At 38.8% G+C, this 17,947-nt stretch overlaps 1 protein-coding gene across 4 annotated transcripts in view; it reads right to left on the minus strand.

The window, feature by feature from the left end:
• The window catches only part of MAST4 (microtubule associated serine/threonine kinase family member 4), a 303,723-nt gene that overhangs the window by 44,158 nt on the left and 241,618 nt on the right, over positions 1-17,947 (minus strand). For 2 of the 4 annotated variants that reach the window (XM_086480573.1, XM_086480572.1), the window contains 7 exons: positions 17,451-17,520; positions 14,425-14,445; positions 13,612-13,690; positions 9,072-9,229; positions 7,016-7,091; positions 5,380-5,589; positions 2,225-2,326 (listed from right to left, as the gene is read on the minus strand). In XM_086480573.1, the coding sequence (XP_086336699.1) occupies positions 2,225-2,326; positions 5,380-5,589; positions 7,016-7,091; positions 9,072-9,229; positions 13,612-13,690; positions 14,425-14,445; positions 17,451-17,520 (716 nt within the window). The remainder of the gene's footprint in view (positions 1-2,224; positions 2,327-5,379; positions 5,590-7,015; positions 7,092-9,071; positions 9,230-13,611; positions 13,691-14,424; positions 14,446-17,450; positions 17,521-17,947) is intronic. The other 2 variants (XM_086480571.1, XM_086480574.1) reach the window with 1 other exon arrangement.

The raw sequence follows: 17,947 nt of genomic DNA on the forward strand, positions 1-17,947 counted from the left end.
AACCAGCTGCGATAAGACTTCATATATAGAAGACTATCTCCCTGCAGCCACTTGCACATAAAAATCCACTACTGAAATGAAGAAACTATGTAAATATATTGCTCTTCACTTTTACTTCCAAATGAAAATTTGAATTAACCAATATATACGCATTATGTTTTATGGAAAATACAATTAAATAAATTACTAACTTTACAACGAAGCCAAAATAGTTAAGTTGCTGAAAACAACATTTGAACTTCATTGATTCAATTGTTCCAAACCTAGAAATGAAACATCTTCCTTTGGGAACCAACTATATTATAACTATCATTTATACCATCCCTAAAAAGCAAGCCTCTGAAGTAAGAACACTTTAATGACGTTGTGCTGGCTTTCTCTGCAATTGTTGCACTGAAAGTCTCAACTAAGAGACACAGTCATCTCCCAGACTCACAACACTGCCCTTCCACTCACATCAGCAGGTCCAGCAAACAGAGGGATACAGGATGCACAACAGTTCGGCTTGAAGCATGACAAGACAGAGAACCATCCCAGGATAAAATACCAGGGACAGAAACTGGGAACTGAATTAATGGAGATTTGGACTAGCTAGTGACAAAATGTAGGATTTAGGGAGAACGAACTAATGGGCAAATAGGTCACCAGAAGAGAACGTGAATTAAAAGGCCAAGAGACAATGATGACACTGGGGGCAGAGGTAGGTGGGAGAGCCAACAAGGATGGAAGGGAAGGACAAAGCATCATAAAGCAGCCTCAGTCTGTCAGCCCGCAGGATGTATTTAAGGGCATTTTTGGATGCATGAGAATAGAAAGACGCAGAGCAGAGGGAAAACCAGACACTGTATGTGAAATTGGGTGAAAAGGTGGAGAACGATTATGTGAACCCTGAGAATGGAAGATCACACTAGATATGGAATGAGCATTTCAGGGTTCAGGGTGAAGGAGTATTAATGCAAGTTTGGATTCAATGGCAGAGGCATGACATGCTTAGGCATCCTCTTCTCTAAGGCCTGCCTTTTTTTTTTTTTTTTTTTTTTAACTTTTCTTCCACGCTGATTCAGAGCACATACCTTATTTTAGATTCCTTCTGAACTGCAAATCATGAACAAACTGCAACTGGGAACACTGAGACATGGTGTTTCCAAAACAAAACAGAGGCAGCTCTCAAAATGCCCACAGCTGAACAAGCCAGGTTGTGGATTAACAGTGCCACAGATGCAGAGACATAGCATAGAGCCAAAATCAGGTTGGAAAGGCTTAGTAGCTCAGAGTCAGTGCCATGCAAATGCAGTTATGACACTTTCAGCCACAACTTGAGTCTGGCAGCAGGTTAGCAGCTCCCACACAAGCCTTGCCAGCTTCAAATAGCTGTACGCAGCATCAACACTGTGATCCTGATATTGGCAAGCAGAGTGGCTCAACAAAGTCAGCTTGGGCTGCCTGCCAGGCCTGTTGGACTCAGACTGGCTCTTACATGGTATTTGGGTGTCTACACCATCCTCCTGAGTACAGTGTGTTCTGCAAGGGTTTATTAGTTCCACTGAACAACTGAAGCACATTGGCTTTGTGCGTAGGAGCAACTTCTCATACCTGAGCCATCCCAGCTCCCACAGCATAGGCAGGCGAAGAAGAAACACACCCGCAATGGTCTCGCACAAGCTAGCCCAGTCTGGCAACATTAGCACTATGCTCATGCATAAGTAAGTTAACTCTTCTGCTCCTGGTCCCCAGTATAACCCTGACTATCTGTATATCCAGACACCCTAATCCCTCTGCTGCTGTTGCCTCCAGAGCAGGTACTGCAGAACTGACTGCAAGCTGCTTATAGCCTTGGCAGCTGTTGAATGAAACCAAATCATGAAACTTGTAAGAACAGCAGCAGCAGCAACGGGAAAACCACTAAGCAATTGTGATTCCAGAACATTTTTCCCAAGGAACAGCAAAATCTAACAAAACAACAGAAAACCCCAACTAGTTTTGAAATGGAGCTTCCTCAGTTGATGAAACGGAGTCTATAACATAGTATTTGCAATAGCAGGGAACCAAACACAACTGCAGGAGGTCCCTGCCAGTCCTATGTTCCTGAAATAAAAGCAGAAAGGATCCCACCAACATTGTCTGACGTGTTTCAAAAAACAACTGTAAAGGGCCTTGAATACAAAGCCAGAAACCTTCCTACACTAACAAGTGAAAAAACTACTTATAGTAAGCATGACCTTACCAGGCATTCCAGTAAGCGAGCAGGACGAGCAATAACTATAAGGATTTTTCGGACAAGTTGCTTAATAAATGCCATTTCTACACTCTCTGATCGCTCTTGAGCCTAAAAGATAAAAATAAAATGATAATAAAACAAACAGCATTCAATGCACTACTCCAAAAAGTATGTATGATATTTGGAAGACCTTTGAGGGTTTGAAGCATGTACTTGAGACAAACCACACTTCAGTTTCAAGATGCCAGCAGAAATAACAAGGATTTGAGCAATGCTGTAATTTCAAACTGAAGTAATCCCATTTGTAGAATTCTAACACTGTTAACAATAAAAGTGCTTAGAATGGACATAATACCTACTACTTTTTTTTTTTTTTACTATTTTTTTTTAACCTTTTTTTTTTTTTTTTTTTTTAAGAAAAACTTGCATGGTATAATTACCATCAGTTTTGCAAGAGGGACTACATTTCAACACAACATACATCTCCACCTGTACAGTTGTGTCTCAATTTGCTAATAGTTTTAGGACGAAATGAAAACTGACGTAAGTAGTAGTAATAAATATAAGCAACATCCATGCCAAATTGATACTGATTTCCTATGGCCACATGTCATACTAAAATGACAATGACATATATATATATATAAAATATATATCTAAAAACCCTAAACTTGCAGAGAAGCTCCATGGTACACGTAAAAAGAAAGAAAAATTGAGTTCTACAAAGATTACAAGGGAGGGGAAAACACTATAAAAGAATACATAGAGAAAAAATCCTTCTAGAAGGTTTCGCACAATTGTCTGAAGTGCATTTCAGATTTCTTCCAAATGTTCCCCTCAGAACAAATGATATAATTTGCTAATGAATGCAAAGAAACCATATCATTCTCCTTTTCATTAAAATATACTAACAGCTCTTCACTCAAATATCAAAGCATTTCTTTGTTCTGAAGAGTAGAAACTATAGACTTAAGTTTTTCATCATCTCTTGCCTATTCAAAACTACAATGAGAATTAGGAAACCAACATTTTAAAAGTGATGAATATGGACAAATAAGTACTCCTCATATAATATGTATCTTACATTTTTGGAAGTAAAAAAGTGACAAAAAAAATGAAGCTACATATTGCTCTTAATATAAACACTAAAAATACCAAATATCTGAGAACAATTAATCTGTGAAGTTTAATAAAGAAAAAAGAAAAAGGCACAAATACCATCTAGCACTCTGAAATAGGTTTTGGAAGAACTTTAATTGGACACAAGCATTTGTGTTCTGCACACTATGAACCAGGTCCAAAGAAAACTTTTCTAAACAAAACACCCACCTATTTTAATAACCAGCAAAACTTAAAGCACCTTTACACAGTATTGTGAACGCTCAGCTGCAAATATGAACAAAAGATTCAATACATGTCACATTTAAGAGGGGTGAATCAGGAAAGCATTCATGGTCCACTTGACCTTGACCTCAGAATTATAAAAATGTTGGTTGAACCAAGCTGCTCAAACCTCAAGGGAGTCCTCCCCTGGTTATGCAAAGTAATCACAATGTGCCAAGTAGCAGTAGGAGATGCAGCTTTATACTGAACATTGCAGCTGGGAATTGACAACAAGCAAATCATATGAATCCAAAGCACAAACCACCGACCATAACCAAGCTGTACAAAGAGAAAGTTTTTGAATGTCACATTATTAACAGGTATTATGCAGCTGATTGAAAAGTGAAGTCTGAATATTTTAAGGTATTATGTTTTTGCAGAACAGGAAATGTCATAATACAGAATTAGCAGCATAGAACATGACAGAATTAGTGTTTCGGTGTTTTTTAAATAATGCACTGATTTCTATGCAGATTGGAGAATAACCTGCTAGAGTATTTTTTTTAGTGGGTTTTGGGGCGGGTGTTAAGTAAATGAGTGAACACGTACTCTCAACTTTACTTACTGTGCAGCCATTTTAAGGGACATATTGTGAATGGTGATTAACAGTGTTAACAGTGGTTCACTGTATCTTAGCCTAGACTTGTTTCCTTGTATTTTGACATTATCACTAGTGTAACATAATTCATAGTCAGATATCTCCAGTTAACTGGCCAACTGCCTGCACTTTGGCATCATAAAAATGTGAGTATTTCACAAGAAGGTCACTAGTTCAAACTTCCTTTTGACTATTAAGCAAGCTCTATGTATTTTCTCTGTTTAAAAAATAGGTTTTCAATAATCCAAAATATATCACTGATGCCTTAAGTTTTGCATTGCTTTATGAAGAGAAAAAGCTCAAAATACAGTAGCTGCAGAAAACCTATTTACTGAATAGAAGTTAACAAAAAAGCAGCATAAGAAAAAAAATAATCCATCAAAACCTTTATCAACTGCTCCTGCATTCAAAGGAAAGCAGAAGACATAAATTAAGACAGGCATGGTAACTTAACATCTCAGCTGGAACATTTCAATCAATATCAAATCTGCTAGTCTATTACATTAAATCTTGCTCATAATGTGCTATCAAATCCCACACAAACATCTGAGTACTTCACATGCTGTAGTCATTGTTTTAAATACAATACGTTCATAAACTGCAGTGACTTATGTCATAGTGCATTTATTTTCTCAAGTTCCAAGTTCTCTTAATTCATTTAGCTGATTATTCTATGGAAGTTTCAACGCTTTTAGAAATGACATTATTTCTCTTAATAAACAGGTTAATTATGAAAGGAATATTATAAATATTTAAATAATTAAGTAACCTCTAGCTAATGGAAAGCTAAGGGTTGCTGTCTGCTTTCTCAATACAGCAAGCAATTAGTAGGGGTGGTAAAGTGGAAAGTGTGTATGTTTCCTCATTTATCCACAGTAAATGGAATAGCAATCCTCCTCATTTCAGACTTATGCACGCACTTCTGTAAGCAATTTATAACATGCACTGCATGACAAAATGCTGTTGTTTCTGAAATCTTTACAACCCATCTATTCCAGACTAGTACACTAGGATGCCTTATAGTCTTTGTAGTGGTCATTACGTAGACTAAAACTGCTATGAATACCACTTTGACAATTATTTGAGTGAACAGTCAGGAGTATTTCAAGACAACAACTCTAAGGGAAACAGATGTAAACAATTTTTCAAGCAAACATAACAGTAGTCTCATGGCTTATACCTCCTGTAGCAATTTATCTAATTTTTGCTGTAATTCAAGGAAGTATCGTGACGTGATGAGGCCCTGGTGGGATTTATCCAAACAATCTCGAGCCAGTTCTGTGATCTGATGGTGGGTAAAACTGAGCACTCCATCTGCCAGGGGAAGGACATTCTCTGGAGAATGATTTGTTATAATGTCCCGAAGCCGCTCTTCCATCTGAGCTGTGGCCTATGGAGAAATATATACAAGATATATTAAATCAGTTTTACATGAAACTAAAAGCCTCAAAGCTTATCTCTTATGCTGTGACATTTCTGCACTTCCTAAGAATTTACCTAGCTGGAATGTGTAAAATGACTGAAGCAAAAAAGCAAGCAAACAGAAAGACAAAGGGACAGATGACGCTTCCCCACATTACCAGTCCAGAAAAGGAACAGCCCTACTATTCTACTACGCAGATCCTCCACTTTGTCTGCCACTGGTGATTAACTGTGCACTAATCACCAGTGATGATTGCTAAACAGGACTAAGGGAACACCCATGACTGTGAAACTTTTAAGTCCAAAACAAAATAATAATAATAATTTAAAAAAAAATTAAAAACAAACAAAAAAAGAACTCATGGGGGCATCTACTTTGTTCTGCTAAAACTGCAGATACTACAGACCAGAGAATCTTCCCTCCTTTCATAAAGGTTATACCACAAAACTATTTCACTGGGTAGAGTCTGAATAAGCATTGACCAATTAAAAGAATCACAGGCTCACAGGTCCCGACAGATGTGTCTGCAGGTTGCTAGACATGTCCGTTTTACAGGACCAACTGTCTCATTCTCACAAAACTGCAAATGCTTAAAGAAACCTTGAAGATATTTTTACTATTAAAAAGTAATGCCACACCTCTTAGTTCATATCTCAAACACTGAAATGAGTAGGTCATTCCACACTTCATATTGCTGATCACTCTGCAAACACATTTTTCTATGAAGACACATGAAGAAATTTTGTCTTTTTTAGACACTTTTTGGAACGGTATCGGTTTTACCTTATTTTATTTTCCAGGGGTCATCAATATCTTAGAAGCAACCAAGAGCACAGTGCTTCGAGATACACACCTGCACCTAGGAACTCACTTGTGTCTCAGACCTCTGGACAGAACAGCAACGTGGTCCTCGTTTGGTATCTCGTAGACAAATCCCTGCACAATTGTGCACTCATCTTTATGATTAAAATAAGTATATAATGAGCATTTGGGAAAAAAGAATAAATGCCACTGAAGGAAGGAATTTGCAGGTGTATCAGCAGATGCTGCACAAGACTTGGCAACAGAAACTATTTTTGGTTTACTAATTCAGCATACATTTGCCCCAAGTACACACCACCTATTGAAATCAAATGTATCGTCAGCTTCCAATCAGCAGAATACATTACCAGCATGATTAATTTCAAAAACAGTTCAGCAGCTTTGCCAAGTGAACGTCCAGTCCTCAGTGGGGATTTTCTTTACTGTGATTTTATCTTTGTAGTAAGAGCTTGGTGATGCTTTATGAAAGCCATTACAGGATTAGATCGTTAGTTCCCATAACAAAAACACCACTTAAAACCCAGGTATCCTATCAATTTAGATACTGGGTATCTTAAATATAACTCATTACCTTTGGGAACCTTTCTTTGTAGACATGGTTCATCATAATGATTTCATTGTCACAGCAGGCAGGAGAACGTCCAGGACTGCAAGCAAAACAAACTATCCGTTTAAACTTGTCTCAGCATGAACTACCATTAGTTATTATATTTTTGTACAGTTTTATTTGCAAAAAAAGTCAACATAGGCTTCACTGGAAAGGTAAATTCTCTCATCAGTGGTACACTTGCTTCCTTTTTGCTGTTTCTGACCAAGCCCTAAAGATTATTTCACATGCTTGACATCTAACTGCTAACTATGTTATTTTCTTAGTTTGTAACTATGCTTCAGGATACAGGCAGTCCTGCCACACTTGTGAACATCACCTCTTTCTCAGAAAGGCAACAGACACATTTAGTTGTTAATTACTGCTATACCTGCCCCTTTGTTACATACAACAAAAATAGGAAGACCTGACCAAGAACTGTTAGCTGCAAGTGAAAAAGTTGGGAAGAACTAGCCTTTTTTTTTTTTTTTTTTTTTTTAAACAGATCATTAAAAAAATCAAAACAATCTGTTTCCAATCTGGCCAGCAGATAAAGCCAGCAACTTCCTAGAAATAATGCCATACATATGCATAAGTGCCATCAATGCTGGGGCACTGTGCCTCTAAGAAAAGCACGACAGGAAAACAACCCATGAAAGGTACCCATGGCCTCAGCTAACCTACAAAACTGCTTTTTGCTATAATGAGCCTCATTGTCCGTTATAAAATCCTTGGAAACAATTACCATCTGATTTTCCTGGATTGGCCCACAGGTCTAAAAGATGTGGAGTAGGAAAAAGACCCCAAAAAGGGGACGCTGTCCTCTAAGAGTGACTTTATCACAACATGTACATAGGGACTTCTTGCCTGAGGAAAAACTGGCTCTTGACGTTCTAAAAGGGCAAAAATGAACACTAAAATTTGTCCCAAGATATCACAATGGTGGGTCCTTCAACTGATATGGACAATCTTGTTACAGACATCCACAGGCAAATCCACCAAGGACAGAGTAGGTAAGTAAATTCATCACAACACTGCCGAAGCATAATCCCTTTTCTGAAACCGCTTGGCTCTTGTTTCTTCCCTGCTGCATTTGTACAGATTCTGTGAGTTCAAATGGAATATTTTAATTTTTTAAGTGTTAGAAGCATAACAGAAATTGAAAAAAATTAAAGGTGTGGCAACAAATACACTATAGTTTCAACCTGTAACCTTCTAAGGAAGAAATGGGATTTTTTTCTTAGTAATCGTTGTGCAGTTTCATGTACGTAACAACTACATTTGTCACAACAGTCTACACAGATTTTAAAATAAAATCAGCAAAAAGCAGAGTTAAAATATATTGCACTAAAACCCTCATTCCTTAAGATCTGCACACCTGTGAAACTATTTTTAAACTTTTGAAAGGATCAATATGACAACTAGAAATATAATACTTCCTTTTTTTTTTCCTTCCATTTCTTGAAAACTTATCCATAAAAATCCAAACCTAAACTATTCTGACACTTTAGAACTGATCTTGGATAAAATACATCTTACATAAACGGTCACTACAAATGAAATGCAGAGGCCTAGTCTTTGGGAAAGAAGAAATTGAAGTTCATCTCGGATAAAGAAAATAAATGAGCATATACTCCCCCATCCACCATTTGTTCTTTATCATGTTTCTTTCCACATAGTCCTAGGATATAAATATATTTTTAATTAGTTCTGCAAATAAAGATTTTATTCGGTGAACAATTTGAACTCTGGAAAAGAACCAGTGTTACAGTTAGATCAATAATGACTAGCTCATCAAGACAGTTCATGTGGGTCAGTTGCCTTCATTAAGACAGCTTACAATGTTAACCAGTGCAGTAAGCCACAATCAAAACCAGGTGCAAGGATTTGAAAGGACTATTCATAATTCAGCCTCAGATGCATACTTCTTGTTTTATACTTCAGCAATTTCAAAAATAGTGAATGCTCCCAACATAAGAAACCATGATTCCAGAATATGTGAATTTAGATCCAGCCCCTATTTCCAGATAGACAAACTCACCTGAGACTTCGGGACCGAGGGCGCATTGCAGTGGTCCTGCACCTGTTATCACTGGCAATGCTCTCAGTGGTACAGAAATGTTTAGACAAAAAATGCAGTTCATCGGGTGTCGGTTGGTATGGTAACTGGTGTAGCTTCTCTTGGGATGAGCAGGATGACTACAAGAGCAGAACAGAAAGCAAGCTTCTATCAGAGTCAAAAAACATTTTCAAGACCACATTCAGTGCTCGAGAATAAAGCCATTTAATTTAAAAATTACGGTTACTGTTTCCCACGCCTGACTACCAATTTAAAGAAGAAATAATAATCAATCTCAACTTCATGAGCTAAATATAAAGTATTAAAAAAACCTGCTTCAGTTCCAGAAGAGCTGTTGCATTTCAGAAGTTTGAACTTCCTCTAAGACAAAGATGACATCTAATGTCAGTAACACACACCAATACGTAAGAGCAGTCAAAATGGGGTTTGCTGAAAATTGAATAGGACAACGTAAGTATCATAACCACAGAGTACAACTTATTGCTGTAACCCAAACCATAAAACTACGTAAGTACTTCATTATCCGTATTTAAGACATTACTGGTGCTCTTTAAAAAAAGAAGAAATATAATCTAAATTCTTGCTGAAAAAATTCATACCCTGTTTTCATATAAAGCCCTGTACAAAATGAAGTGAAAGAATTTAATACATTTATCAAGACAGGTTCTATGGCTGACAAAGGTGAGAAGCACTACACTCAAACCATCCACTCAGTATGAAATTGGAAGTGCTACCCCAATAACTAGCCTTGCAAAATGGCATGCATAAAGCCACACTACATAAAGCAGTGTAGATGCAGATCATACTATCATATTTTAGTGCCTTTATGCAGTGTGGCTAGCTACCTGAGCCACACTAAATGTTTGGAGGTAGAGCTTTTAAACTACTTCCCTAAGCCTGGATTTGTTGTCCTTGTAAACATGTCAATGCATCAAGAACCAGCCTTGCTAATTTGGACCAAGGGTAAACACAGAAATGCTCTACTGTTTCTCATACCAAAACAGGTCTGCCACTGTCCTGGGTTTGGCTAGAACAGGGTTAATTTTCACCAGAAGCTAGGAGGGGGCACCGCTGGGACAGCCAAACGGAAGTAGCCAAGGGGGGTAAGGGGGGTATTCAATACCATCCTGACTTCATGCTCAGCATGTAAGGGGGAGCATGCGCAGGAAGGCCTGTGTGCGGTGCAGAGGGCAGTTGGGGCAGGGAGCCGTTGTGCTCCGTGTTTCTCGCTGTATCTATTATTTCACCAGTGTTGTTGCTGTTACTGTTGTTTCTTCTCTCCTTGTGCTGTTCCATTAAACTGTTATCTGAGCCTGCGGGGTTTGACCCTTTTCTCCCGATTCTCCTCCCAACCCCGCCGCGGGGGGAGGGTGAGCAAGTGGCCTGTGGTGCCCTGCTCCTGGCTGGACACTGCACACAGCTGCTTGGTACCATACAGACATTCCCTTTACCTGAGAAGGGGAAGTAGTCCAAAAACTTGTACATCCTTCTGGAGCTCTTCAGTCTCTAGTTAGCTTTTTCAAGAAAATTGCCACCTTCTAAATGTCAATCTTCATGTGCACATTATTGCTCTTATCTGTCTTCTCACATAGGACACCAAGGCCCCTGCTTGGCTGCTCTTTTATTGGAGCCCAACCCAGTAAGAGCTTCTTAGCTATATCCTCTCTAGTGAGGGAAATCAATAAACTTTTGTACTGTACAAACGTTGCCGTACATTGCTACGGACAGCAGGTAATATCCAGGCTGGTAAGCACAGAAAGTAGGCAGTCTTCAAAATCTACTGGCAACTTGTGTGGTAAAGGCTGAATATATCCTAATTCCTAGGAACTCAAGAAAAGGACTACTTATCACACTAGATCTCATGAAGTCATCTCTTAAATGCAAAAACTGCTGGGAAAGGTTAACTCACACAGGACTGGTCTACACTGGAAGGCTGCATCATATCAGAACAAGTTAAAGTTAGCAAGACTGCATTACCTTGCTACGCTGCAGGCTTGAAGCATGCACACCAAGGATTTACCACAGTTCACATGATAGGTGGTAACTTGTTGAGTCACAGGAACTCATTTATGAAATTCAGCCCTAGCACATTACCATGCATAATTCAGCACACAGCATAGGTAAGTTCCTTCTTATCTCACATTATGGCACCTAGTTGCAGTTAACCTCACCGTGTATTTCCTATAGCCACTCTCCTAAGATAAAAGATACTCTAGTACAGGGAAACCTGCAAGTACAGAGTGTCACATATGGCTATTTCTATAAAATCAATCTCTACCTCTTCGGCTTCAGGGGATTTTGGAAAGATCAGGAGGACAATTAACCATATCACACTTCTCACATAAGGTGTCACAGAGTCTAGATCCAACACGATTAAAGTGAGACTCTTCCCTTCACCAACAACTCTCATTTGTATCAGGACCATCACAGGCACAAAGCATTTTCTTGGAGGTTTGAATTCTGATCTCTGTACAAATCCAAATTTTCATAGCAAAACTCTTTAAAAATTAGCTCTCCTGGCATTCTGTAATAGCTGCTCCAAAAATCAAGTGTGATTTAACATTTTTAATATGCACAACCACAGTGTGTCACGGCAATACAGATTGTTCTTCCAACACAGAAAGGCAAATTCGCACCCCATACCACCTAATGTAACCCCAAAGTCTCTTTCTTCATCTCCTTACCCTACTTCCCTATTCAAATAAGCTTTCAAGAATATAATCACTGGCAAACACCACACAACTGAGTATTCTCTCATGTCATCATTTTTACAGGCTTCCTCTCCTACAAGAGACACAATCATCTCAACTGCACCTCATAACTGGCAGGATCTGATCTAACTTTGCTAGAATACGACACACCAGGAGTTTCTTTTCAATCAAATAATTTAAGCAGGAGATATTCTCATTCAATTTCAACTTTGTTCTGAGAACTGGTGTATGTGCTACTTGTACCACTTCTAAACCCATAGGCTTCCATTAAATGGGTAATTCCATCAATCTCTTCACTTTGAATACCACATCAAAAGGATTGCTCTAACAGGTAAAAAATTAACAAATTAGTCTTACATTTATCCTATTACGTATCTCAAAGGATTCTTCTGTTCTAATTACAGCCATCTACTCTAGGTGGTCCTGCTCTGGCAGGGGGGTTGGACTAGATGATTGTCCTGGTTTGGGCTAAATCAGAACTAATTCTGTTTTAGTGCTTTAACTTTTCAGTTAAGTCTCCTCTAACTAACTGCACTTTCTGAAACAGCAGCCTGTTTTTCCAGACAGTGACTGCTCCCAGCAGTGATAAGGCCTGATGTTTACAGTCCGTACCAAGGAATCGTGTGCAGAGAGGCCCTTGCTTGTACTTGTTCTTGTAGGTCACTGCTAAATCTTGTGCTCCGTGTTGGGGTGCCGGGAGTGAAAAGGGTTGCACCTGCAGGGAGGAGCGAACTGGACAGGTGACCCAAACCTGACCTACAGAGTGTTCCATCCCATATACGTCATATTCAGTATAAAGCTGAGAGATCACGAGGGTCTCACTCTCTTCCTCTCTTCTTCGATGGCCGACATGTGAGCAGGACTCTGTTCTTCTGTCGTCGATCTCTATCCGTGCATCCCTGAATCCAGTGCCTGAGTCCAGCTCCTGCATCCCGTCCCTGTCTGCTGCCGAGTCCAGCCTGGGACTGCCCCAGTGCCAGCCCTGCAGTGTGGTGGTGACGTATCGTCATCAGGGTGGGGGGAGTTGGGTTCGGTATTGGTTTTGCATATATTTGTACATATTGTATCTATTTCATTATTTCCTTATTCTTATTATTATCTTTTCTTTTAGAGTTATTGTTTCATTAAAGCTGTTTTAGTTTTCTTTTCCAAACCGTAAAGTCTCTCTCTCTCTTGTTCTCTTTCCTTTTCCCTTTTGGGAGGGGAGAGGGGTTAGTAGAGAGCATCTGTCATTTGTTAGTGGCCAGCCCAGCCTCAAACCATGACAATGATCTTTCAAGGTCCCTTCCAACCTCTAACATTCTGTGATTCTGTGATCGAAAACATTAAATATCTAACCTACTATCACTCACCAACATCTCACTATTGCCAAAGAAAAAAGTCAGTCACTGCCTCCCGTTTTAAGACAGCAGTCTCACATAGGATGAATGAATCGTGTCATAGTGTGGTTTCTCTTTCTTCTCATTATCAAGGCAGCCTCACTTAGGACTTGATACCTAACTAATGGTATAGATAAAATAATGCAGTATGTCCCCCCTTCTACTCCCTCACAGATCAAAAGGGGGCAGTTAAACACTACTCACTGCCAGAAAATATCCCTAAGCAAAGCACACATTGCCTAAAGTTTTCTTCTACTTCACTGAAGTAAAGCAGTTTCATATCCCATATTACTTCAAAGTCTACCAACAGTAACAAAACGTACATTGCCTTCAGCTAAGAGAATCAAGCTACATTTGAGCTTGATACGACAAGTAATAGACATCTATCAGCACAACGAAGTGGATACTTACAGAAACAGTTGAGCTGGGTGTATTTGTACCATAGCCAGAAGAAGGGAGAGAAGCCAAAGACCAGCGGCGACCATCAGTCCTGTTGTGAAACTGAGGTTAGTCAAATGAGCACTGCAGTACCCTAATACAGAAACATCTGTGGAAGTATTACTGTGTAAAACTGCATTTCAAAAGCATGATACAAACAGGGTTTTTAATAAAGAGTAAACTTTCACAGAGGACCACAATAAACAAACATTCAGCAAGGATGACTTAGGCAACTTTAGGTGTGTTTATCTAGTTAAAAATCTATGAGATGAAACAACCAGAAAGTGAATGAACAGCTCCACAGAACTGGTGTCTCACTAATACACACAGAAACGGAAACAGGGAGTCTTCACAATTTCCAGGTCCATCAGATGAAAATTAATGAAAAGCAAATTAAAAACTTGCGAACAAATGCAAACCACAATGCTGCGAAAGACAACAACCACCAGAATCTGCTTGAAATAGAAGGGCAGCGCTTTCTCAAGTGACATCAGTACAGGATACCAGCAAACTAGCAGGCTAATGTTAAATAGCTGCAAAGAATGATCAGGTAAAACCAAACTTGTTAAATGTTAAACATGTACATCAGGAAAAACAAATTTTCAGCAAAATTCATGCTCACTGAGAATAAAAAAAAAAAAAACAAAACATAACCAAAACCAATTTCTGTTCTTCACTGCTTGAAGTGAGCTACACACAGACAACATGGAGCTGGAACATTCAAAGTGACAAACCAAAAAACAACTATGGGAGCCATGTTTGGATTTTTGAGGAGGTAACATTTACCTGTCGTTTCGGTACCCGTGACTGGAGTACAATTGTATCAAATATGTTAAAAAAAGCAAATAATACATAAACAACAAAACAGGACAAGTTTATATTAACAAACAGTATGACAGTGAGGAAAAGGAGAAAGAATAATTGAAGCTGTTTTACAGCCAGTACAAAGATCATCTCTTAAGATTGATTTACACAAAAAGTCTAATTCCATAAAGGAGAAATAAAGTCATGACAAATCAGGAACCTTACTTCTCTCAATTCTAATGCCTTACTTCCTGCTCCCATTTATCCACCCACAAGCTACCACCTGGGACTTTGAATACATACTGTGTGTGAAAAGAAACTACAGTACATAATTAGTGTTAAAATAAAGAGAACATGTGCTAGAGGGACTGCTGACTGTATCTATGACCAAACTCTAGACAGAACTCCCTCTGCCTCCATAATTTTGTTTTTAATTCATTAATTCTCCTCCCTTCTCCCCTTCCCCCAGGTATGCATGAGCTACCTCCACATGAATGAAATTCCAAAAGGAGTTTTCTCTTCATTTTGCCTCAGCTGCACAAGCAAAATATATTCACAGTTGAAAGAACAAGAACTTGCAAGGTATTTAAACATGGGCGAGACCCATATATTCTGCAGCTGAGACGGAAAGTACTTCCTCACTGAGCAACTCAAACTGAACAGGGCTCCTGCATCACTCAGCAATTCTCACATAGAATGGCCATTGAGGGTGGGGATGGGATATCACAGGAAGTTTTCTGGGAAGCAAAGCTGGGAGAACAGGAAGGCAAGAAGGGAAAAAAGGGTAGCAAGCCCCTACAGCATCTTCCCCTGGACTCTCATATGCCACTTGTCCCTGCCCTACAGTGTGGTCCTACCCACTTAGCAGCAGCTCCGGAAAGCAGGATCTGTCACTTACCCACGGGCTCTTGTAGATGCTGGACTTGGTACGTACCAGCAGAAGAGGCCCAAGCAGTCGCTATCAGAGGCACAGGCTACTTCCAGGCACTTATCACTCCACCAGATTTGAGCAGAGGAACGTGATGCTCCTGCTCACTGCTGAGAGGCCTGGAGAAGGCTGCCTCCAGCCCAGCGCACTGGCTAGCAGCATGGCAGCGGGCCACCTTCCCACTGCAGCACCCTTTGCCAGCAGCTGATGAGAAACAGCTTTGCTGGGAAGCCCTTCTTTCCCACAGGAGGCTTCCGAACAACTTACTTTCTCACAATTTCCCAGCTTTTTGGTATACCCACTGACTGAGGGGCAGCAGATGGAAAAAGAATACCCATACACCTATACTCCCTCACCTCTGCTCCTTCAAACTGCTCTATCATGCACACACACACACTGTCCTTCCCTTCCTTTGTATCGTCATTGAATTTGTAAAATGTAACAGAAAAGGCATAAAGTCAGAAGTCTGAGAACTGCTCTCATCAACCACAGGTCATTTTACAACCAAAATACACTCTATCAGAGGTTATATGAAGACAATCACCACACACATACCAAATCTTAAGTGTCATGAAGCATCTTCACTATAAACAGAACAAAATCAGTTTTCATAGAAAATTGCTCAAAACAAGTTTCTTGAATCCCACTGAAGTGGTGAAATATCTTGAAATCACAGAAGCTTCTTGTGTTAGCATTCCTTTAATTAAAGAATTTATTTAGAGCCCATTACAGGGCTCCAGAAATGGTCAAAATCCAAATGAAACACAGGTAAACAAATTCATTTTTTCCTCCTGAATTTCAAGGTTTGCAAAACCACAGTGATTTAAACTTTCTGTGGATTATGGGTGGGAAAGGAAAACTACTTCCTGCCACTGTATTTTTAAGTAATGCTCGATCTCTCACATCTGCTTTTTCTATCGTAAGCTATTTCTGGATTTAATTAATCTTTCTAAAAATATACTCACAAATGATTGTAACCTATGAAGAGATAGCTTTCAATTTTTTAAAGGTACTATCAAGAGGAAAAAGATTCAAAAGAAATACACGCTTTGTTAAGGAGTTGATTAAAAAAGTGACATCATATGCTATTAGAAAGACTGACAAGATCTGCTGTCACAGATCAATTAGATTCAGATAAAAGGAACACACAAGTTAAGTTTTCTCCCCTTTGCAGCTTTAAAAAGTTAAGCCATTTTGTTGCACTTACTTTTTAGAGCTTGTGCATGCTACTTTACCGAGCTCCCAAAATAAAGGAAGTAAAACTATAGCGGCAAGTCCTGTCTCATTGCAAATGCCAAGTTACATGCCTGGTGCTACTTAATGACAAAGAAAGCCACAGCATTCCAATTTCATTTTTTGTGTACATACTCTTAGGTCAATGTATAAACCCTGCCTACCCTCCCAAGCTTAGAGTTAATGAACATACTATTTGAGGTAGGCTGACAAGGTGTTAAGTGATAGGGAACCACACTGGCACAAAGAGGCAGTCTCCCACGACACGCTATCAACTTAGGTTACCGTTCATTTAATATTAATTTACTTCATAGATCACTTAAAATTCACTTTAGATCTTCAAAAATTCTACTAGCATTAATTAATTCTCACAACACTCCTGTGACAGAGCTGACTGTCTCAGTGGTACAGATAGTGAAAAAGGTCAAGGTCAAGTGTTAAAGGTATGGTAACAGTATTGCCGTTACCAGTAAAATCAGGCCCTGAACTCTTATAAGTAATACACTTCTTACACTGTTAAAAAAAAATAAGCAAAAAACCTAGACGTAGCTTAAAATTTCCCAGTATCTCAGTAGGTGCGGAAATAGTGTCTGAATTGGATCCATTACAATTAAGTCATTAATTTTTTAAATTTTTTTTAAATCAAAAAGGTATGATTTCATTGTTATCAATCATCCAGTACAACTTTGTTGCAACTGAGGTTTAGGAGAGTTTACGTAAGTGAGATAACACTTGTCATTCTAAGTGATAAACTTGACAGATGTATTTGCAATCATCTTTTAATATCTGGGTCCAACAAATTTCCTCTATGCAAAATGCATGCTACATACTACAAACAACCTCTTACCTTCGTGCAAAAGAAAAGTGGGCTGAGGCACTGGGAGAGAAATTCCTAGGGCTATCTTGAGGACTGTTTCCTGTTGGGGAAAAAAAAAAATTAGGGGAAAAAAAATCCAAAAACCGAAATCAAAAGCCTAATTTCAGAATTTCTTCTCTCACAGTCTCTGTGAAAATAAACTGTGAAACAGAATCTTTTTTCACCTCACACTTCATTTATATTTGATTTTTAGTTACTGGATTTTATAACTCATTGAAAACCCCCTATTAAGCTCTTCAATATGAAAATTCTCAAGTTAATCACAGAATTGTAAATTTAAAAAAACCTGTATATGAGCTTGAAAGAAACACATTTTTAATGTCAGAAACAGGGCTGTTTTTTTAAAGTCACACAAAAGCATAATTTAGCCCTTACACAAAGTCTCTACAGCATTTCCACAGGAGCTTTTTTTGATTTTGAGTTTTTCGTTGTTCATTTTTTTTCTATCATTGAAACAAACAGGCAGA

This window comes from Leptosomus discolor, chromosome Z, assembly GCF_034619465.1.
Source record: "Leptosomus discolor isolate bLepDis1 chromosome Z, bLepDis1.hap2, whole genome shotgun sequence".
NCBI lineage: Eukaryota > Metazoa > Chordata > Aves > Leptosomiformes > Leptosomidae > Leptosomus > Leptosomus discolor.